This window comes from Diadema antillarum, unplaced genomic scaffold (assembly GCF_040938485.1).
Source record: "Diadema antillarum isolate AM-2024a unplaced genomic scaffold, OU_Dant_1.0 scf00000066, whole genome shotgun sequence".
Classification (NCBI taxonomy): Eukaryota; Metazoa; Echinodermata; class Echinoidea; order Diadematoida; family Diadematidae; genus Diadema; species Diadema antillarum.
The window spans coordinates 207,768-231,973 of record NW_027270955.1 but is presented as its reverse complement, the minus strand read 5'-3'; the positions used below and the strand labels follow the sequence as shown (position 1 = coordinate 231,973).

The following is a 24,206-nucleotide window of genomic DNA, read 5'->3' as shown; positions in this document are numbered from 1 at the left end:
TTCCCTCCTTGTTCTCCCATTCTTCCTCTCCCTCCTTGTGCTGCTTCTCTGCTTTCAGCTCCTTTTCTTTTTTTGTCCTCATTTTCCCGTTGCTCCTTGTCTCTTCTCCTTCTCCTTCTCCTTCTCCTTCTTCTTCTTCTTCTTTTTCTTCTTCTTCTTCTTCATCTTCTTCTTCTTCCTCTTCTCAGCCTCTTCTTTCCTATCCCATCTCCTCCTACTCTTCATCTTCTCTTCTTCCACCTTCTCTTCTTCCTCCTCCACTCTCCTCTTCCTCCCCTTCTTCTTCCTTCTCTTCCACCTTCACCTTCTCTTCTTCCTCTTCCTCCTCTTCCCTCCTCTTCCTCTGCCTCATCTTTCCTGTTCCTCCTCCTCTCTCCTCCTCCTCCCCCTCCCCTTCTTCCTCCTTCTCTTCCACCTTCTCCTCCCCCTCTTCTTCCTCCTCTTCTCTCATCTTCCTCCTCCTCTGCTTCCTCCTCCTTCTCTTCATCTTCTCTTCTACCTCTTCCTCTTTGTCCTCCTCCACCTTCCTGTCTCCTCCTCTTCCTTCTCCCTTTCTTCTTCATCCTTCTCCATTCTCCTGTCAAAGTCTTCAAAAGTACAATGAAATTCATAAATAAAACAATGTGTTATCACGTTCAAGCAAACCAATGCATGAAGGAAAACTCTATCTCCGATCGTGCTGCCTTTATTAGTGGCCTGCCGTGGCTTACTGATAAAATTTTTGGCCAAGGTATGAGTTCACAAATTTGCTCAAAAAGAAAGGATGTGCAATGGTTGAATCCAGTCTCAAGACACATGTCACATCATTTTAACATTTTCACATATTGACTCTACCAGGACTGTACATTCAAGAACATTTCCGTAATTTCAATCATTTCAGTCTTTTTGCCCAGCTGTTTGTCTTTCCCAATTTAAAGATTTTAGCTTCACTTTTCAAAAGACTCAAAACTATTCCAATGAAACTGGAAATAACATACCTCTATATATGGGACTGGATGCAATGTCCCATTCAGTAGTGTACACCAATGCCATATTCTCAACATCACATACTGAATCCTTTCTCTCTGCATATCATTATCTTGCCACCCATCCAGGCTGTGAAGGCGATGCTAGCCCACTACATCACCCGCTTCTCCCAGATCGCCGGAGATATGATCAACTGTGGCCCCGTACTCAACTGGCTGGAGGTAAAAATATGATGTGCCTGACTTTGAAATGCATCCCAATTCATTCTTTGTGTCATTATCATATTAACTAATTCATTGCAATGTACATGCATGAACTACTTGGGGAAAAATGACAAAAACAGAATTGTAATACCTGTTGATGAGAGACTTTTCTCTAAAGCAATTTGCAGAATGTTGCTTATATGAAATGTAAAGTATACATCAAGAAGAAAGGTTTACATCTTCAAGTTTGTGTAACACATAATGCAGACCTCCCTACCATTCTGAGTTTGGAGAAAAAAAAAATCAGAATTTTGACCATTTCCAGCTCTTATTTCAATAGGAGTTTCCCATTTTTCTTGATAATTTTACCACACACTCCTATGGGAACTGCTCTTTCTTTCCTACTGTTTAGCCAAACCATCCCTATTTTTCAGTCGGAAAGGTTAGGAGGTCTACATAATGCATCAATACAGTTATTAGCCCTCCTTCAACTATTTTTCAATCAGAATGGTTTGGAGGTGCACATAATGCATCACTACAGTTAGGAGTCCTTCTTTAACTTTTGCACCAACTAGCTGGTAACTTCCTGTTGAAATTTGTAGTGAATTGTGCAGGGCTGCCAGCTCTCACTCATTGAGCGTGAGACTCACTCATTTTGGTCCTTTCTCACTCTAAAACTTTATTTCATTTGCATGCATTTCTATTGATCTCACTCGTTTTGACTCCTAAATTATAGCATTGGCCTATGGGAGTCTCACTCTCAACTAGTTTCCAATGTTGGCAGCCCTGAATTGTGTGTAAATGGACATGAGGTTAGATGAGCATATGAAAGCCATATGCAAACTTGACGAAGATGGAAGGTCTATTATTAAACTTATTTTCCTCTCTTTTTTAACCTTCTGTATCCTCCTCTGACTAATCAATGACATGCATTCAGTGGAGAATGATGAATAATCTTCGTTGAGTTTCCACCAGCACTACTTTCTGGTAGTGATGAGATTTGCTGTTTGAATGAATGAGACCATTCTATCTAATCAATCATGGATGCAATGTGTCTTTATATTTCTCTGCTCTTTCTTTATCTCTCTCTCTCTCTTCCGTCTACTTGACTTTACATGCATCTCTGACTATGGGTTATCGTTTTGGCCATCTGAATACATTCATGTTTTCCCTTTCCCTGCCTCTTTTTTGGTATCTACTGATCCCTCCTGATATCAATGTCTTATGTCTGCCCTAACCCCTCCCCCCCCCCATCCACCATATGCCCTGCCATTAATCCCCATTAATCCCATTACACCTGCTTTGGTAACTCTGAAACTTATTTCCCCTCCCCCCCCCCCCCCACCCACCCCGCCCATTCCCCTACCCTGCTCCACCCATTCCCCTACTCTGCCCCGCCTGTTCCCAACCCCATGATATGCTATCTTTAACCCCTCCCCCCTGTGTGCTTTTATGTTTGTACCATGTTTGTGTCACCTCCCACCCCCATTCAACCTTTCCTCCTCCCCCCTTCCCCATTTTCCTCCCCCATCCTCTCCCCTCCCCATTCCCCCCTTTACCAATCGTCCACTGTTACATTTGTCGCTGTCATTTTACCCTGGTGTCTTTGCCTGTTTCAGATTGATAACAATGGTTTTCACATAGAGGTATGAGCGACGTCTTGTTCCTGTCTTTGTTTCCCATTGAGTTTTTGTATGCTTTTTCTTTTTTTAGATGAAATCCCCCACACCTCCTGCTTTTTTTGACAGAAACATGCTAGCTTCTGCACTGTCCAAAATATGTCAACATCATCTGCAAAAGATTAAAGCATCAAAAAATAATGTAGAAAAAAAGGACACGCTTTCACACAAATACACTTTGTGGCTACAGACCAGCAAAAGTCTTTCAACCCCATTTTATTCACATGGCAAGTAGTAGTAGCATTAGAAGTTCTTTTATGAATAGCACGCAAACTGACAAATGTAATAATTTGTTTGTGATATAATTTAGTATTGTTTGTTGTAGCTTTTACCCCTATTGGGTCCTTTTCCAAGAGAGGAATATCACCAGTCAAAGTGTAAAATGTGGTATAAGAGTCTTATGTAACAACACCCTGGATTGTTTTGGCACAACATTATTAGAAAGGGCGGGACAGCACACTTTGTAGCATCTCCTAATGGCCAAACACTTGTGTCCATGAAATCTTTCAACTGTGCTTCTCCCATCAGTGCCTGTACAGAAAGAAGCTCTGAAGATGTATTTTCATTCCCTTTTCTTTTCTTCATCTTTCAAAGTCATCTGAGTGTCCTTAAAGGACAAGTTCACCTTCCTAGATATGTGGGTTGAGCGAATGCAGCAATATTAGTAGAACACATCAGTGAGAGTTTGAGCAAAATCGGACAATCCGTTCAAAAGTTATGAATTTTTAAAATTTCTGCTCAGTCACGGCTGGATGAAAAGACTACTATAGCTTGTGATGTCACATGAGTACAACGATATAAGGAAAGAATAAAGACAATTCAACATATTTCCATTTTTCTCGCATAACAAAAGAACACTCGACTTCTCTCTTTCAGAAGGTAGGGGGAATAATATTACCCTTAACATACGTCAGTAACAAGTCGAAGAAATGTGCACTTTATTCAAAAAGTAAAGTTTTGTGAAATTCTCTTTTTATTTTCCTTATATAGTTGTACGCATGTGATATCATACACTGTAGTAGTCTTCTCTTCCAGCAGTGACTGCGCAGATACTTAAAATATTTGTAACTTTTGAACGGATTGTCTAATTTTCCTCAAACTTTCACTGATGTGTTCTATTAATGTTGCTGCATTCTCTCAATCCTTATGTACAGTTGTATATGAAGGTGGACTTGTCCTTTAAGAGCCACTAGGAATCAACAATTTCAAAGACATCCGCATAGATCAGCACATCTTCACAATAAAAGCATTAATTTGCAACTGTCAAAACACATTGTTGGCACCCACAACTTTCCTGAGCGAAACTAGACAAATTTCGGTATTCTTTGAGTCAGTGAACCCTTTGTAACAGTGAGCAACACAAGATTAAGGAGAAAATCCTGCACAGTATGCATGTTTGTATCTTCTATCACAGTCAGAGTTATGTTAGATTTGTGTAGTAATACCTTTCTCATGTAATACATCTATTCAGTATTATTGAATTATAGAAACTTGAATTTCAGGGTGGTTTTGTCATTTGCACTTTTAATGCAGGAACCCATCTTGAATAATGTGTGTTTTCCAATCACTGTTGGCAAAAAACCTCAATCCAATTTCAAAATCTCTGCTTCAATGTTTTCTCAAAACTATACTCGGGTTTTCGGTTTCAACCACCATAAGTTTTTTCCACAGATTGTATCATGTTGCAAATGTGTGCCAAACACTGTATATTTTGGAGAAAATGTTTTCTCAAAAATATACTCGGGTTTTCGGTTCCAACCACCATAAGTTTTTCCACAAATTGTATTATGTTGCAAAGTGTGCCACACACTGTATGTTATGGAGAAAAAAAAAAACAAACACACATACAGATGTATCAATGACCCTTATCATTGCTATGTGCCACAAATTCAGCAAACCACTATGTGCTCACAGATTCCTAACACACTTGAAAAGTTGAAATTTTCTGCCGATCACTTCCCTTATTCAAAGGAAGGATTACACATATCCTGTATTTATAAAACCATTTCAGCCTCTTCTTCGGGAAATGATAGGGGAACAGTTCCTTGTATCTCATCGTATTCCTTGACAATGCCCCCATACACCCAGCTTTGCTCTTTTTATCACCAAGTAGTCTGCACACTCCAGACTCGTTTATGTCACCTCAGATTGTTACATGCCGAACTTGGTCATACATCCCTGTTGCAAACGTCACAAAAATTGTGCACATTTGAAGAATATTTTCTTCCAACGTCATGTATGAAGACTTGTGATGATATGCCTCTGAGCACTTAAAAAGGGAAATAAAAAACTAACCCCATGTCACTTGAGATTATGCTCCCCTTTTGCACCGAAAATAACAGTTGAATTTTTTTTTGTCTGAATAAATTCATTGAAAAGCGGTAGTATTGTTGCCCCCTCCATCAAAAATAAGTTCCCAGTTTTATCGTTCTGAGAAAAGGTCTGAATTGTGTTGTACCTATGTTCCTCTATAATATACATAATCTACCAGCTTTTGAAAGTAATCTTATTTTCATTGCAACTGATTGACAAATCGCCTTACATTGACGTAAATATGCACTGAATTGGCAATTTGTCACGTAGTTGCAATGAAAACATCTCGATGGAAGAATTTCATGAATTTGAATAATCTTATTTTCAGCGAAAGGAAAGTACGCAAACTTTGAATCTGAATTGGAGGAGAGATGCATTCACGACTTCAGCTCACCCTACTGCTTGAATACACATATGAATTTCACATACACCAATTAATATTTATCTCTGTCCATCTGAGAAGGAAAATGCACCCTTTTCTTTCAGTTGTAAATTGCTCTGTGCATTCAAATAATGGTCACACTTTAGTGTATACACCATATGTCTAGCAAGTAATTTTTTTTTTTTTTTTTTGCTAATCAGAACTTTCCAACAATTTCGCAAGTGGTTACGTTTGCGAACATGGAGAACAAGTAATGAGGGGATAAATGTATGCTTGCACGTCACATTCGTGTTGTGATCAGAGTTCATATTTTTTTCTTGTTTTTAAATTCATGAATATCACCCGTCTCGCAAAATTTGCAAAAATGAAAACCTCATGAAGTACACGTATATGGTGGATACAGTATTTCACTTGTCTGTGCCTATGTTTTTAACACCTACAACGTTGTACAGTATAGTGACCAAGACACCATACGCATCGTGAACTTAGAAGGATGATAATAAAAGAGTGAGAAACAGACAGACAGACAGACAAACAGAGACACTCAGATTGGGAGAGACAAAAGAAAAGAGAAGAACACATTGTATATAATCATTCAAATACACATACATGTATAGTCAATCACAGCAGCGAAGATCCAGAATTGCCCAGAAAGCAACAAATGGACGGACAGAATGAGAGGTACAGATGCACGAACTACTTTGTATTAAAAGTCCATTGTCCATTGGCACTTACTGTTGATAATCTGAGTTTCCAGACAAACATACACGGGAGTTGTATTCGTAGTTAATTGTTTTTTGAAAACAATTGAAACTGGGGATGAAAATAAAAGAAACAAAAACAAACAATAACGAAATTGAATTATCTGTTTAAAGTGAAGTACCACCAGTTTTGATTTCTCTCGAATGGCCAAATGCTTTAGTATCAGCTGATTCATAATGATTTCTTGGAGGAACAGAATTTTGGTGCCCTCCTTCCCCCATTCATCTCATCTTTCTACATCTGGCATCATTTCTTCAGTGAACACCCTCTGTTTCCTTTCCTCCCCCTTTCTTTAAATAGACAAACCCAAAAGTTTGTTTGATTCTGGGAGGAGCCCTGTGAACTCTGTTCTAAATTTGGCCTGTCCCAACAGAGAGGAGGGGGGTGAGAAATACATTGTACCCTTGCCAGCATCGCTCCCTCGGTTGTGAGGTGTCGTAGCGGCTCAAGCTAATCGGCCAAGGGAGAGGAACTCTCAATTTCCTATCGGCTAGCTGGCAGTCAGACTTCGTGCCCCAATTATTCTTTCTGTCAGTGTCTTTCTCTCCTGAATCGATCTCCCAGAGCCAAAAAGCTGTTAATAGGCCTATTCGTAATCGCCTCTCTCTCTCTCTCTCTCTCTCTCGAGTGCCCGTCATCTATCTCTGAAGGCCAGGAAGTGCTGTATGCCTCTTGGTTTGATGAGTGGCCTGAAGGGTTTAGAGATATAAAGTTTGGCAATGAATATGAGCAGCGTTCACTGTGATAGTCATCACATGTTAGATCCAGTGGACTGAAACCATGCCAGTTCCTAGTTCTACATGGTTTAGTAGTCTGTTGTATGCAGTGTATGCAGTTCTTATGTTCAGAGCACTGTGTGTAGGGTCTTTGTGATTCATGGCACACTCGCTACCAGGCAAGAGCTAGAAGTTTGTTCAAATATTGAACTATATTGACCAAGAAAAAAAAGCATGAAGACACTCCTCTTTTTTCAGCTAAATCTGTGCATATTGTGGCGTCAAATGATGACATACATGGTAGAAACAAACAAGCAAACAAGCAATTTGTGCTACATGTTACACAACCAATAATTAGTGAATTTGCCATTTTATCGGAGAAAATACAACAGAAATCAAAGGGATTCCTGGAAAGCGGTATAGTATCTACATGTATGTTACTGTTGTGCTTTTAGTCATCTCCACGGATGAAATAAAGAGGAACAATATGGTCTTAAAAAGTGACCATTATTTGTTTTATAACAAAGGTCATATTATATCTGGCTAAAAGATGATGACACTGTTATCCCTCTGATGCAAGTTTGGCCTGCTTTACTAACCCAGTCAACCACCATCATGTTGAAGTTAGGAAGGTTTATTTCTCTTTTTGTCATTTAAAAAAAAATGATCTGTCATCTGTTCCCCCCCACCCCCTTCAAGGAAATTATTATAGCACCATTTCACATTTTGGAATGTACACTGAAGTACTTTATAATTAGAACACATCAAAGGATTCTTGTTAGCCCATTCTTGGAGAAGGCGTACACTGCAAGGGGAGGAAGATACTCTTTTAAATTCTCTTTCAAAGTAATTCATTTTGGGTTATTCATATTTTCTAGTTTTGAGCAGGTGAATTTAACCATCTTTTTTCATTACAAGACATGCAGTGAAGTCCAGTGCTATAATGATAACAACATGATTGAACATTTCTGCAGGGAAAATTTGTCCCCTGGGTTTTTAATGGGTTGAACACACTACCATATATATTACTCGTGGCGGGCTCTTCTTCCTGCTGGTGCTATAAAGGTCGTACCGCTGGTCAGGGCAAAGTGACATGGCGATAAGCCCCCCTCCCCCCCCCCCCCCCCCCCCCTCCAGCTGACCCACATGTGGTGTGGGTGGATGGAAGTGGAAGTGTGGCTATGAGTCATATGGGTACCACCTCTCATCTATAAATCAATCTATCTAAACACAGCGAGCTCCTAACTCTCATCCTTCCACCCCACCCCCCCCCCCCCTCCACCCCCTCATTTTGCTAAACCTCTATATACTCTTCCTCAATAGCAGGAATACACTCACTGATGTGAGATACTAATTGTGGCAAATTGTTGTCAGACAGAAATACCAAATAGACGGGAGGCAACAATATTTACTCAGCAAGAATACCTACACAATTCTAAAGGCCTATGAGAAAAATTACGAACAAATTGAAAATAGAAATCAGATGTATTTCTGTTTGCATATATTTTTCATATTTTACAATTGCTTTCAGGTGTTCTGTTTTTAGTTTAAATTGAGTTATCATACTGCTTTAACATCAAAAATACCTACGCAATTGTAAAGGCATATAAAAAAAACATTTATAATATTAAAAACTGAGAATAAAAATCAGATATATTTTTGGTTTGCATATACACGTTTGTATATATTTTTTCATATCTAACAACTTCTTTAGGTGTATATCATAATGGTAATGATATTGATGTAGAATATCTACATATGTTTAAGGTACATAATATTAATATCAAGTTTTGAAGTGCCAGTCTAGGTATCAAGGGTAAGCAATTCAAATTTTGCCTGTTGAAATGTTCAGTATAATAATTTACTAGTGGCTTTCACCCATATACCTGTATTCCACTCTTCAAATCGAAATGATTATGTACAATTGTATGTATGATTGTCCTTTCTGAATATGTGAAGAAATACCCATAATAACAAAACAAATAATAGTGATAAAGAGATAGAAAGACACATATTCCTTCTGGGATTTAGGCAGTGGTTGGATTTTATGATTCAGTGTGACCTAGGCCTGTCCTAAAGATGTCTATGTGCAGAAGCTAGTCTTGTTCCAGCCCCCCCCCCCCCCCCAAAAAAAAAGAAGAATCTGTGTGTGTTCTTGTAGCGGTGTCTTCTTTGAAGTGTACATAATATAGACATTTGTTTTGTGCTTGTCATATAAACCCAGTCTTTGTAGTGTCCCATGTTTCAGTCCCCTTGCTCATTGTTCAACAGCTTGGCATGCTTGTTATTAAAATCTGCATGAATTCATTTTCAACAGTGACAATGAAAAGTGATACTTGTGTATATGCCTCCCTGTTTGGTAGTATGACAGCGTGCTCACATTCACACGAATGGGAAGGTATTATAATTTACTGTGACAGCATAGATGTCTCCTCGTACACCAGTTAAACAGAATGCTCAAAACAATAATGTCAGCAACTACTCTAACAACACCAAAAACACATTAGAAAAATAAAGAAATGCTTTATTTCAATACATACGTATTGTGCTTTGGTTCCAGGATTTTATTTAACTTTTTTTTTTCAGCCAAATATTACCACTTCTCTTATATTTGAGATACAGACTGAGTGCAGATTTGGTGTAACTTGTTGAATTTATGAAATCTGCAGAAAATCTGGAAAAAAAAATGAGAAAAAAAACATTGAATTACAAATTTGAAGAGCAGCTTTCAAATTATAGATGAAGATGCTTTTGATAGTTCTGCAACCAAAATATTGGAATTTGATTGAAATATATAGGTTTCAAATAGTTTTTTCTTTTTCATTAAAGTGTAATAAGGGCAATCTATAAATGCTATGTGATAGTATTCATCTTTACTACACTGCTGTAGATGTCAAAAGCCATGTGCACACACACACACACACCCCCATTGTCTCAGATCTTATCGCAGAAGTCATATTCAGATATGATGTCGCACATGCATGAGCAGTGCTTTCCAGAATTAGGCAGAGTCTTCGGTGTGACAGAATCCGGCGGTGAGTAAAAAGCCTGAGTGGAATCGTTCACACGTGGCTAAGTTTAGACAGACCTCGATCAAACAGAAGTGTTCTCGGTTGGCCCACTTTGTGCTGAAGCCAAGGATTCTAAAGATTTGAACATGAGAATATCTGCGATGGAAATGCCATGGGGACCGGCGATCCGCGATACCCACACTTCATGTTGAGAACGTGCACATGACGCGTGGCGGTCGAGGTTTTTCGGGAAGCTCTCGGAAAAAGTTTGAGCATATACTTCCATTTTTGAGCTGCCCCGTCACTTGTGCGCCATTGGTCGTTCCCTCTTCCTCGCCCCCCCTTTTTTTCTATTTCTCCCCCCCCCCCCCCCCCCCCCCCCCCCGTCCAATCATACCCGAGTCATGCGATTATTACTAGGGGTCCTAAAGCTCCCCCGTGGATTAAGCACAGAGAGTCACACCCATAGGAACTCAATGCCTCTTTGTATGTGTGGATAAGCCAGCTGCATTGGGGGGCAAACGGGGTGGACTGTCAAACTCTCAGCTGCGGGGAAATTTTACGTGAACGGCGTCGACGAGAATACACAAGGAAAAGTCGTTTGTAGCGCTCGCCTGCATCTTTCCCGTGGAATATACGCACGTCTTTCGTGTCCTATTTTGTTCGCTTGTGTTGATGATTTTGTTTTCTTTTTTTTTTTTACTGGTGATGGGAAGAAAGTTATGAGTTTGCCCTTTTCTGTGATCGACACTTTCGTCTGGTGATCGACTTTGGCGACATGGGAAGCCCATCTAACGATTCCCCCATACTGCGATATTGTCCCCCGTGTTGGAGTATCGTTATTCCTGAGCCATAATTCCTCGAGCTCCTGACGCATTCTGCACGTTTTCTGAAACCAGAGGAGCAGAATTCCACTTGCGCAGCGCTTTTGATCTTTTGCAGGATTGGAATATTTCACAGCTATATTGAGATTGTGATGTAGTTTTCGTTTCACGTACATGGAAGGCCTGTTTTGACTCTGAGTCAAGACGTGAGCACGTGTGTGCAATTTCTAAATTCGGAGGATTCATTGTTTCGTCGTAATATTTCTTCACCGGGAGAGAGGACAAATTGTGCAAGGTCTGGCAGGCGTTAAGAAAAGGAGATAATTGAGAAATGTAAGTGCATGTCAGCCATTGGGGAAGGTCTGTAGTTGAGGAGGTATAACCTTTGCATTGTAGAATTGTGCCTTGTGTTTATGAGTCATCACTGTACCACTTGTGCATGGATTTGACTCTTCTTTTGTCACACTACCCCACTTCTGAGAACTTGTCAACATCGATTTGTAAACATGATTTCCAGTTTCTTCATGATATCCTGCTGCTTTAATAGTTTATCGGCTGTAAATAAATAGTTAATGAGGAAGATACATAAATTAATGGATGGATGGGTGGATGGATAGATATATTTTTATAAGCAGTGTTTGATAGATCAATGAATAGATGCTACCTGATTGAACATTATTTATAGATGAACTGCTGGATGAATAGTTCAGCAACGTTCACTGTCTGCAGACTTTCAACAATTTCAAGCTGTACTTGCAACAGTAAAAATTCACATAAATGTAGAGAGATGTGAAATCTAAGAAAAGATCAGTGCAGGTCCATAATCCAGAGATGCAAACGACGTCATTGCACTATTAAACATACATTACCAATGATACTATTACAATGCTCATACAAACTGTGGTATGGGGAAGTGTGGTTTGAGGCTGTGCCATAGGGGACACCTAAAAATGAATCACAGGTCCCTTGTTTATAATAGAGACCTAAACTAGCAAATTTGTAAGTTTGCCCATGCTAAAAGTTTGTACCAGCAGGTTGAATAGACAAACATTGTTTTAGTGACTAGCATCACTGAAATCTGGTTATGTAGCTAGAATATTTTAAACCGTGTCCTGAGAAATGATTATGAGTGTAACATAATGCAGAATCTCAGACCGAAGATGATTTAGAACAGAAAATGTACATTGACTTTGTCTCGGTGTTCTAACTGTGTGAATGTGAATATGAATGTGTTCATCCTACAGTCATGTGCTATTCCTTCTTATGCATACGCAGCTGATCATGAATATGCATGAGCTCCGTGAGTTTGATGTTACACCCCCATCCCATGCCCTCCCCCCCCCCCTCCCCACTCACCCAAATTTTCACTCATTGCACTTTGATAGAAAAGACAATGCTCTACACTGACTAAACACCAACAATAACACAAGTGACAGTGTATTCCTTTGTGTGATGCAATTTTTCTTCCCTACACCAAACACAAACTACACTGCCCATCTTATTCCACTTTGCAAAGATGTTTTGAAAAGATACCTATCATTTGCTTCTGCATCAAACAAGTTACATTTTCCCTGAAGTGCCAAAAATTTGTAGGCTTGTAGAAATAATATATTTTATAATTATTTAGTTCCACTTCACTTTGCTGCAAACTGACTATCAGAGATTTCAAATATCTAATGCTTTTCTAAGAGGGGAAGTCTGTTATAGACAGTCACACTCAAACCTTCTTCAAACCATGTTTATAGCTTGGACAGAGTTAGCGGAGAGATTATTGGGGGTGGCATGAAATAGATGTAATTGATTTTTTTTTTTTAATCCTGGTTTCTTTTTTGTTTTCTCTTCATTATGTAGATTTGCATAATGTTTTCATAGGTGTATGTCCACCCTCCCCCCCCCCCCCCCCCCCGCCCCCCGCCCCCCAGCAACTAGGTTTGAAAATGAAGTAGTGGTGAATGCAAGCTCCAGTTATGTACAATATAGTTTTCCTTCCAGGCCAAACATTTCATTTCATTCATCCTATTCCATTTGATTTCTCCACAGTCTTGCATTTCATTTCATTCTGCAGTGCGTATCCTGTTCCATTTTATTCCCCCACAGTCTTGTATCAAGAATACTCCCAATTATTGTTGTTTTTTTTTTTTTACAACCTGTATCTCCATTGAACCAAACCAGTACTACTCTGAAACTCAATTGCATAAAAACAGTCATGTTATACGGAGTGAAAATGTGCAGATATGATATGCTATGCTATGTGATATGTTTTGATCCCTTTATGAATATTTTATACAGTATTCTCGGAATTCGCTTGTGCAGTTCCAGAATTATCCCTTTTGGCTCTTTTTTTTTTCTGTTTTTAATATTGCAGTGTACTTCTATTGTATCTGCCTCCATTCATGTTGTCATTTCAGTGTAGATTGCCTCGGTGTCTTGTTTTATTATGAAATTGCATTTTATTTTGAAAAGTAAAAATCATTCCCACCAATTAAGTGTCACTGCCAATGATGTTGTATTTACCAATCTTTTCAAGCTTTTAATATTTTGATGTGTCTAAGCTTTGAATCTGTTCAAAGACCTCTCCATATGGATATGATATCTTTTTTTCGTTATATAGTTTCATTTCTTTTTTTCCCCGTAATCATTATCTGTTCATTTATTAGGGATATCCATTTTGTCTTTTGTGCTGTCATTTGGATTTTTGTAAAATATCGAATATCACACAGGAAATCCGGAAAGATAATTTTGAAAGTTCAGGAATCTCTTATAGTAATAGAGATATTAAAGTTACACATGCTTAATATTATTTTGTGTAAAGTACTTTGGGTGATTTGCATCTCAAATGGGATAAAATCGTGATGACATATGGCAGGTGTCCATAAATTTCTCTCACAGTTGTCAGAAATCCAAATGGGAAGTTAGCATTGAGATCTACAATCAAATGTTGAGTCATAAGCTAGAAAAAGTAAACAAACAAAAGCACAGAATAAAAGAGGTGATTGTAAACCAATGTTTCACGAGCCATATTTTACAGTGACATGGGAAAATTCTAGGCCTATCCGCATTATAGCTGGGACCATGTTTCTTTCTTTTCAAGTAAGTTGTGGAAACTAACAAATTTGTGTTATCATCAAAGACAAGAGAAGCCATTTTTAGCCTCAAAGATCTGATATATTACAGCGCAGTAATTCATCAATTAATTATCTTATAATTTTTCTATTCATTTTTATGTATATGTTTATTTATTCATGTGATAGATGTTCATTTATTTGACTATTCATTTGTTCATTTTTATCATTTTTATCTACATATTAATTCATCTATTTCAAATTCAATTACAAGTATTATATATTCATTTACTTATTGTGAAGTAACTTAATTGAGCACTGCTAGAATTGACATGCCAAATTTTCATGGACATTTTAAAGCAGGAAATAACAGAGTGATGAGTTGAAAATGGTAGAATGTGTAAATCTTTTCAGTATTTGTGTTGCACAGAAAAAGTATCAGTGCAGTGGTGCAGTTTGTTGTGCAATTACATATGTTGTATTTATGCATTTGTGTATATTTCTGCAGATTGATTATCCTATTATTTTTATGATCATTCTGTAGTGGTTGTAAATACACACAAGCTGCAAAATTAGCACAGTGTCTTAAAATTCATCATCAACTTATTGGCCAATTTGTGTACTGCAACTGATACGAAAACAAGCGCAGCATGCAATATATTTGTATGTTTGTTGTGGGGAAGGAGGGGTGACATCATAACTTTATGTGGACACCTATTTATATGCAGTGCATTTTTACAAATTCATCTAGGCATTCTTTAAAACAAAACAAAAAAATGTGTGCAAATGCAAAAGTGACTGTTGTTGTTGCTGTATGCATATTTGCTATTGCATTCTTACTGTGTCATTTGCGTGCTCTGATATCAACAATATACTTGATATGTCATATCTAAGTATCACATTTAGTTCATAGATCTACATCACAATGTGCTAGCAAACTTTAAATATAGATTTCATCTCTTCCCTTGCTGGGTGTGTATAAAATGCTATGGATGGTGGTATATGAATTGTGTAACTCATGTAATCTTCATGATTTGAGATATATATATATACAGTGTACAGTGCTAATTGATAGCTCAGGACACGAAGTTTACAAGAACAAATGTGGGCGGCTTTTGTCATAATACAAAGTCATGGCAGTCATTTCAGTCATAGAGTGCACCGAATGAGGCACCCGTTATTTTTTCCTGTCTCTTTTTCAACAACACTCTCAGCATTTTTTGAGAGAGGAAGTTAAGAGACAAAATTATCTGTCAGGGTGAACCGGTGTGAAGTTTGATCTGCACATTGTTCCTATTATTTTGTCTGCTGACAAAGGAAATAGGTTGAACTGTGGTACTCATTTTTACCTTCCTGTCCACCTTGTAGATCATCTCACTATCCCAAAGCTCTTCAATATCAGCCTTCATTCTGGGGGAAAAGGGAATACCACCATGGTTGTGGGGGGGGGGATGTTAAGTTTGGACGAGCAGGTCACGCATAAAAAGAATAGTCTGTGCATTGTAACATGAAGACAAGTTTGAATTTGGAAAAAAAAAAACAGATTGACGGCATTGAATAGCTTTTTTGGTAAGGTGTGGAACTTTTACAGCTACTTCATTTTAGCCTTCTTACCTTCTTCATAATTTTTCTTTATAATTTTTCTTCATCATTCTTTTTCTATATAGTTTTTCTTCATAATTTTTCTTTATAATTTTTCTCTGTAATATTTCCTGATAATTTTTCCTCTCATCTTGTGGCACCAAAATCATGTCACAACATTATAGGTCTTCTATTGTACCAGCCTGTAGTCTGGGGATCGAAAAGAATAAAAGGGGAGGGGGGGGGAGGGGGAGAGGTGGTTAATGGTAGAGGAGCTGGTCATGATTCCAAGTGACAATCTGTGTATACTGAATGTGAAGAGAAGTTTGGGTTTCAAAGTGAATTAGTGACTTTGGCAGGGAAAGGAGTGAAACTTTGACTTTATCAGCCTTCATCAGCCTACTGTACTTTCCTGCTCTCTTCAACATAATTCAGTTGCTCCTTTTCCTACTCATTCTTCAACTCTTCTCTTCCTCTCACTCTTTCTCTTATCCCTTTCTTTCTATACCTTCTGTCTCTCTCTTTTCCTCCTCTCTGTGTTGTTTTTGTTTCTCCTTTCTCAAATTTCACTCTCCCTTCTCTATATCTCTTTATTTTTCTATCCCTCAGCTCAAGCTATTTCTTCTGTCCATCTTCTCTCTCCTCTCTTCATTCTTTCACTCTTTCCCTTCAGTCTCTTTTGTCTCACACTCAGTCCCTACCCTCTCTTCATTTTCTTCTTCATTCTTCCTCTCTCTCTTTCATATCTCCGTATCTTTGTATTCTTTCTCCTCCTCGTTCTCTCTCTCTCTTTTACTCCTTCCTTTATTTCTTCACTCATTCCTGCTTCTTTTTTTTCTTTGTTTTTTCATCTCTCTATCTACCAATCTTTCTTTCCCTACACTATCTCTGGCGGTCATCAAACCTCAAAACTGCAGTTGATCCCTCCCAGTGTTGCCAGCTGCAGTCGCATTTGTTCTGAGCTCTATCTATCTAACTGCCTTTCGGTTTGGAGCGACTGAGCCGTACCGTGGCATCGGTATGAGTCATCCAGATGTAAACATAGACGCATAGCGAGCATTTTCATGAGGACTGTTAACAAATGTCAATGCATAGACCCATATTTTTTCTTTCTATGTGGCTTCAGGCTGTTGAGTCCTACAGTCATTACATGGATGGAGTATGGTGAAGTATGTGGTGCGTGGGGGGGGGGGGGGGGGGGGTTACAGCAAGTTTATACAAACTTACATTTGATAAGATGAAGAAAGAAAGAATTAAGCTTGTATTCCGCACATGCAACTAAAAAACTCCAGCTTGTTGGAAAAGAGAATATACAGTCAAACCTGTCTATAGCGGCCACCCAAGGGAGACGGAAAAAGTGGCCGTTATAGACAGGTGGCCGCTATAGACAGGTAATCCAACTTTGTGTGCATTGCTTACATGTACATGTTTCATCATTGTATCCTTACATGTACATGTACAGTGTATGTGTGTACGTATGCATACACCGTTCGTTTCATGCATTTAACCATGGCGGTGTATATGAAATTGTTGCACAGTAGCATGTTTATTGTCGTGAAGAATCGTGCATTATTAGGACTGAATGAGGGATGAATGCAGCGGTGGCGATCACTGAACGTTGCTCGCACGGCTAAACAGAAAAATACGCTGAATTATCGGCTTGGCTACGGCTCCATTGGGTTTTTGGCCGCTATAGACAGGTTAATATCTCCCGCGGGAAACAAAATTTGTGGCCGCTGGCCGCGTTAGAGAGGTGGCCGCTATACACAGGGTCTTTAACAGGGCTTTTCTCTCGGGGGGATTTTGCAGTGGCCGCTATAGACAGGTGGCCGCTATAGACAGGTGGCCGCTAAGGCAGGTTTGACTGTAGTGAGATAGCCAACAAATTATGTAAAACAAAATTGAAGGTGAAAAATATAGGCAAGAAAGTCAATGAAAATGGAAGATCAGGCTGGTTCCTTGCTATGAAGTGCAAGTTTCCCAAGGTGAGAATGTGCCGCGTTTTATCCTCAACCTCTCACACTGTCAGTAGCAGCCAACATCACACCTGAATGTGACGGGTCAGTGATATCATTGTCACTGCTCGCAAAAAAAAAAAGAGAAAAAGGAAAAAAGCACAAAGAAATAGAGGAACAAAGGAACATTGTGTGTGCAGTGCTGCGTAGGTGAAGCTTTCTCTAAGTCACTGTGGCAGCTATCATACAAATTTGTACTCAATAGCTATGACTTTGTATTTAATAAGGTGTTGAATGTGATCGGTTTGTTCTTGATCACGTCTTACTTGATTTCGCGCATGTGTGTTTGCAGATTGTGAGCCAGGTAAGATCAGCTGGACATCGGATTGGTAGTATTTTGTAGAAACCCCATGCTCCTTAATCTTTATCTGAAATGTAATCTTTTTCTGAAATACTTGCCTGTACCATGTAGGAAGTGAAATATATGTTGTGGCAGCTGTTAATAGGACATTAAATGCCAATTATGACTGTATTCTAATTCTTCTTTTTTTTTTGTCTATTGTAATGCGTTTGTTTCCCACGACGACAGCTTGATAACCATGGTAACCACGTTGTAGCCAGCGAGGAGTCGGCGATCAACATTCCGGCCGTGGCGGCCGCACACGTAATCAAGCGCTACGCGGCGCAAGCGCCGGATGAGATCTCCTTGGAGGTGAGTGAGTGTGTGTCCAGGGTGATTGCTCTCCATTTGACATTTAGCTTGACCTTTATAATCTTACCAGAATTGTGGATCTTAGCACATTGAGGACGGACTGATTTTGCTACAACACGCATATCCTGTAGACACCTGCCCGAGTATACTCGGGGACTCGTCTTCAATGCGTTAATTGAAGGGATGGTATAGTTTTAGTTTAGATGGGGATTCAGGTTTTAACTTTTAGCGAGATAATTTATAGACATGTGCCATTTGTATGAAATATCAAGAACATGCAATTCTAAGAGGAATTAAAAAGTCTATTTGACGAAAATTGGTTTTGACATGGCTGAGATATCTAAAAACAAAGTAGAAGAAATGAATGGTTGGACCCATCTTTTAGTGGGACCACTTTGTTTTACTTTGTTGGCGGATATCTCAGCCATTTCAAAACCATAATTTCATCAAATAGATTAGTTTCTCTTAGAAGTGGTTTCTAATTATCTTGCAACAATTAAAACCGGAATCCCCATCTCAACCAGAACTATACCACCCCTTTTAAGGTGCAATATATTCAATTTTTTATTCAAAAAGGAAAAATGGAAGATCCATTCATATGATACAGGAAGAGCACTGACCATTAAACAAAAGTGATAAAACAGGATTAATGATTAAAATCATAAGAGATTCTTCTCTTTTTAATTGTGGTACATTCCTCTCTCTTAGTCAGGGATGTCATGACTTTAAACAACCAGCTGCTTAAAGGACAAGTTCACCTTCATAGACATGTGGGTTGAGTGAATGCAGCAATATTAGTAGAACACATCAATGAGAGTTTGAGGAAAATCGCACAATCTGTTCAAAAGTTATGAATTTTTGAAGTTTCTGCTCAGTCATGGCTGGATGAGAAGACTACTATAGCTTGTGATGTCATATGTGTACAACGATGTAAAGAAAGTATAAAGAAAATTCAAGATATTCTCACTTTTCTCATATAACAAAAGAACACTCGACTTCTCTCTTTCAGAAGTCAGGGAGAGTAATATTACCCCTAACATGTGCCAGTAACAAGTCGAAGAAATGTGCACTTTATTCAAAATATCAATTTTTATGAAATTCTCCTTTTATTTTCCTTATATCGTTGTAAGCATGTGACATCATACACGGTAGTAGACTTCTCCTCCAGCAGTGATTGCGCAGATAGTTTAAGCATTCATAACTTTTCAACGGATTGTCGGATTCTCCCCCAACTTTCACTGATGTGTTCTACTAATATTGTTGCATTCACTCAATCCACATGTGAATGAAGGTGGACTTGTCCTTTAAGGAATTAACTTCAAGCCATGGGATATGAATATTATGTGTGTGTGATCTGTGTCTGGCAATACCCTGCTGAAATGGCAGTCGAACTTATGCACTCTTGCAGACTGCTAGAGTAGTAAATTGAGGCCAAACCAGGAGGGTTGGATCTCACATGTTCAAAGGACTTGAATTCTCTGATAGCTAGGCATTTTTACAAGAACATGGAATATATTGCATGATGTAATACAGTGAAGATCATATCGTTACAACATCGGGGCCTCTAAAACTACTCCATGAGACATGTTTTACCTTCATCCTGATCAGGTTTTTCAAGGAGACTTGCCTCAGGAACAAACAGCTGACAGAGTCAAAATAGATTTCGGCAGGGAAGTGCCGTTCGAGAGAAATCATCGATTATAGCCTGCCAGCAGGTTTACTAAGTACAGACAAAGTAGCATCCTTGAATTTGAACATTATTCAAGCAGACATGTACAATGTAGCTTGTATCAAGGGTTCCTTGTATATCATTCTACCCCATCCAGCACCCCACAGCCAATAAATTGATAAACCGTTGAGGACGTGCTGATTTTGCTACAACACACATTTCCCATAGACACTTGCCCGAGTATACTTGTACTCGGGACTCATCCTCATCGGGTTAATACATTTGATCTGGAAGTCATGGGTTCAAGCCCTACTGGCATACTGTCATTCTCGAGCAAGGCACAAATGATGCGACTGAGGTGAAGAAATGGGCACCCAGTAGGGAGTTGAGTGTTCATATAGTTGGATTTACAGCGTATGTACACTGATCCGACTTGGCAGTAGGGTCTGCCATCACTACAGTGCTGTGTCCCACATGAGTATACAGTTGTATGGTGAATGCATGACAGAATGTCATGTATACACAAATCAATCCTCAGATCGGTCTGTAATTGCCTTTGCACTGTCAGACTAGCTAGGAAATCTCCTCCTGGTTGTAGAAAAAAAAATAAAACACTGTGGGTGCAAGGTTTGCTTCCAGTGACGGGGGATACCACACCAGCCAAGTCTTCAAGATTTTGCAAGATACTTCCATGGAAAATTCCCTGTATTTCTTCCATCACCCACTGAAAGGACATAAAATCCCTCCTGGTTTAGGAACAATTTATGCCCTTGAGCAAGATTCATGTAGCACAGTAGTAGTACCTCCATCATAGTACTTTGGAATCACCAAGATTTTGATGTGTAAGTATTGGGAGGCATAGGATTATGATCAGCTGTTGAACAGATTGAGCACTCTGGCATGGTAGAAAGGTGTGAATATTTGAAAAAAAAAGAAAGAAGAAGATGTTATAATCATCATTATCTATTAAACTTCATATCCGTGTCTATTTGCTTCCGAAAGGTCGGCGACATGATCTCGGTCATCGACATGCCGCCCCCCGAGGACACGTCCTGGTGGCGGGGCAAGAACAAGTTCGACGTCGGCTTCTTCCCCAGCCAGTGCGTGGAGATCATCAACGACAAGCTGCCCCAGGCCGTGGCGGAGCGCGTCCCCAAGGGACCAAAACCAGGTGAGAGATGGAGGAGGGTGAGGAGATGGTAACATCCGTCTCCATGGTGATATGCTCACAGAGAGGAGGAAGGTGCAGTGGTGGCGACATCCATGGTGATGTGTTCACAGGGGGGGGGGGGGGGGGAGAAGTATGATCTATAGCAGTCTCAACCAAATTTCAAATTCTGAATTCCATCAAAATTATGCATTGCTTAGCAAAAACTAGGTGAGGAGGATGAGGGTGCAATATCCGTCACCATTGCAATGTTCTCAGAAAGAGAGAGAGAAAAAAAATTGAAATAGAGAGGAGTTTGCCCCAACATGCACCATCAAATCCAGAAAAATATCAAATACTGAATCACATCAAAATTATGTGTTGCTTAGCAAAACTAAGTGAGGGAGATGAGGATGCAACATCCATCATGGCGATGTGCTCAGAAAGAGAGAGGGAAATAATTAAGACAGAGAGGAGTTTGCCACAACATGCTCCATCAAATCCAGACAAATTTCAAATTCTGAATCCCATCACATTTGTGTGTTGCTTAGCAACTGTGCTACCTCATCGGTCTTACAGAAGAAATGAAGTGGGGATCACCTTTTTAGTCTCCATCAGTTTTTATCTAAACAAATGACACAACGTATGTGTGCAATCATTTTTGTTTCAAATAATTTCAACTCACATCTAGATTGAAGGAGAAATTGAGCAGATAGTAATGTGGTAGCATTTAGTGCATAGAATTGATAGAATGCTTTATACACCATGCTTTTAATTGAAATGATGTGTAATGTTGAAAGTGCTCAGTGATGTTGATGTTGTTTGTTTGTTTGTTATTTTCCAGCATGAATCTCTCATTTCATAGTTGTTTTAAGTAGGTTTAGAGTCTTATGAATACTGACTGTGATGTTCCATTGAACTTCATTCATTCATAATTAACGTAATGGTTGTTAATAACCACATTTGATATCTCTTGTTAGATTATTACTTACAGTTTTGTTTCCACTTTGTCTGAATCACACTATGTTGGTACATGTATGTAAGTAGGCACTTTAGATTTGTTTAGATCTTGTCAAATACAAGAAATGTTGATTAATGATGCATTGAAAGTGCTACATGTCAGTGGTCATTAGCTGAACTGATAGAGCAGTATCCTACTTCTTACAGTGTACATGTAGGTGTAGATTGTTGATAGTTATCTTAGATATTAGATACAGCAGATATTTAAATTCCTATTAAAAGGGGAATGAAACACAAATGTAGATGTTGATTGAGTGAATGCAGCAATATTAGTACAAATGCATTTGTGAAATTCTCAGGAAAATCAGACAATCTGTTCAAAAGTTATGAATTTTAAAGTTGTGGTGCCACCATCGCTAGATGAGAAGACTACAGTGGATCATTGCGTCACAAGTGGAAAACGATATAAAGAAAATTCAACATAATTTCACTCTCCTAGTAAGATAAGAGAGCACTTGACTTGACCTCTTTCAGAAGGCAGGGGGATTAATATTACCCCTAATGTATGTCAGTAACAAGTGGAGGGATTATGTGCTTTTCAAAACCATTATATTTTATGGAATTTTCATTATACTTTCTTAAGTATATCATTTTCCATATGTGATGTCATGATTTGTAGTAGTCTTTTGTCCAGCACTGGTGGCACCAAAACTTTAAAAATTCATAACTTTTTAAACAGACTGTCCAATTTTTCTCAAACTTGAAATGATGTTTGTTTGTTTTTTGTTTGTTTGTTTGTGTGTTTGTTTTTTTATAGTATTGCTACGTTCACTTGATCCATCGTACTTGGATCTCATTCCCCTTAGATGCTCCTCTTTTTTTTCAATGTTCATCAACGTAAGAAGTGACTTTAGATATGTGGAGGTGTTACCCTCAAATTTGTAGAGAACCATTTGTGGAAAATAACTCTCTGTGCTTTTCTCATGCAAAACGCAAATTTGATTTAACTATGCATGTACAAGCTGTATTTGATGTACTTAGAGCAGATATGCCATGTTTCTCTGATTCTGTTGGAGGTTACTTGAAAATTTTTCATGACTGTCTAGATAAGAGACTTTAAATCCGCCCTGATTAACAAATTATTCTTAGTCTGTTGAGATGTACATTGTATGTAATGTGGAGGTACATGTACAAGTGTCCCTGTGATTGCTCAGTGGAACCTCCTTTGATTTTGATGGGTGAATGCAGGCAGCCCTGCCTTTAATAGATGTACTGATCATGTCTCCTTTTATCTCGTAGTCATAGTAAGTAGAACTGAATTGTACTGAGCGTACATGGTAGTCTTTGTTCAAGTCTTTAGATATTTTGAAGCCGAATGGAAGTCCCAGTAGATTTCAGTGCAGTTATTGTTCAGTTTCTCTAACCATTTGCCTGATCCCAAGATCTCTCAAGCTAATTACATTTGCTCCACTTTCGATCAATCATTGCTTCAGCAACTCTACACTGTATATAAATAGCCCAAAGCTTTCGTTCATTTAGTTCCCATTCACCAGAACTCTTTCGAATGTCTAGTTTCAGCTTTATTTTAATTTTTAACCTTGACTCCCGCTATTTCTAGAGTCTGTGACGTTATCTCCGAATCCCGAATACTGTCCGCGTACCATTTACATTCGTTGAATCCCCCAACTTTGTATTTTTCTCCCCCCCCCCCATCTTACATCGTACATTAACCAGTGTTTCTCTTTTACCCCGCCGTTCTCGAAAAACCCCCCATTCTTCGAAAACGTAGAGGTGCTGTCAGTGGAAGCGTCCGGCACATGGTCACAAAGCGGTAGTAACAGCGCCACCACTCAAACAACCAGTAATGACATAAACTGTGTTTTTACAATTTTTTTTTTACACCCATCCATTTTTTTCACATCTCTCCCATTTGTTTTTGTGCCATTTATAATCAGTATTTGCTTGCTCTTCATTTTTCAAAGCAGTATTTTAATTTGCAACCCCTTAATTGTCAGTAGTGTGCATTAACACGCTTGCATTAGTTTTTCTTTGTTAGTTCGTTTGATTTTGTTGTACACATGCATGACATCTTGACACATAATGTGTAGAGTAGGTGATCTATCACTTGGTCTACTCCCGCTTTGTCTAATAGCCATTTAGTCTAAACCCACATGGTCTAGTCCCGTTTTGTGTACAACCAGTTCGTCTAATGACCATTTGGAATAGTCCAATTGCTACTTAGCCTCATTACCAGTTGGTGTACT

At 38.9% G+C, this 24,206-nt stretch overlaps 1 protein-coding gene across 1 annotated transcript in view; it reads left to right on the top strand.

The window, feature by feature from the left end:
• The window catches only part of LOC139716559 (uncharacterized), an 88,886-nt gene that overhangs the window by 47,441 nt on the left and 17,239 nt on the right, over nucleotides 1-24,206 (top strand). The window contains exons 7-11 of the mRNA XM_071628095.1: nucleotides 1,095-1,187; nucleotides 2,789-2,815; nucleotides 18,044-18,166; nucleotides 20,838-21,006; nucleotides 23,732-23,803. Coding sequence (XP_071484196.1) covers nucleotides 1,095-1,187; nucleotides 2,789-2,815; nucleotides 18,044-18,166; nucleotides 20,838-21,006; nucleotides 23,732-23,803 — 484 coding nt within the window. The remainder of the gene's footprint in view (nucleotides 1-1,094; nucleotides 1,188-2,788; nucleotides 2,816-18,043; nucleotides 18,167-20,837; nucleotides 21,007-23,731; nucleotides 23,804-24,206) is intronic.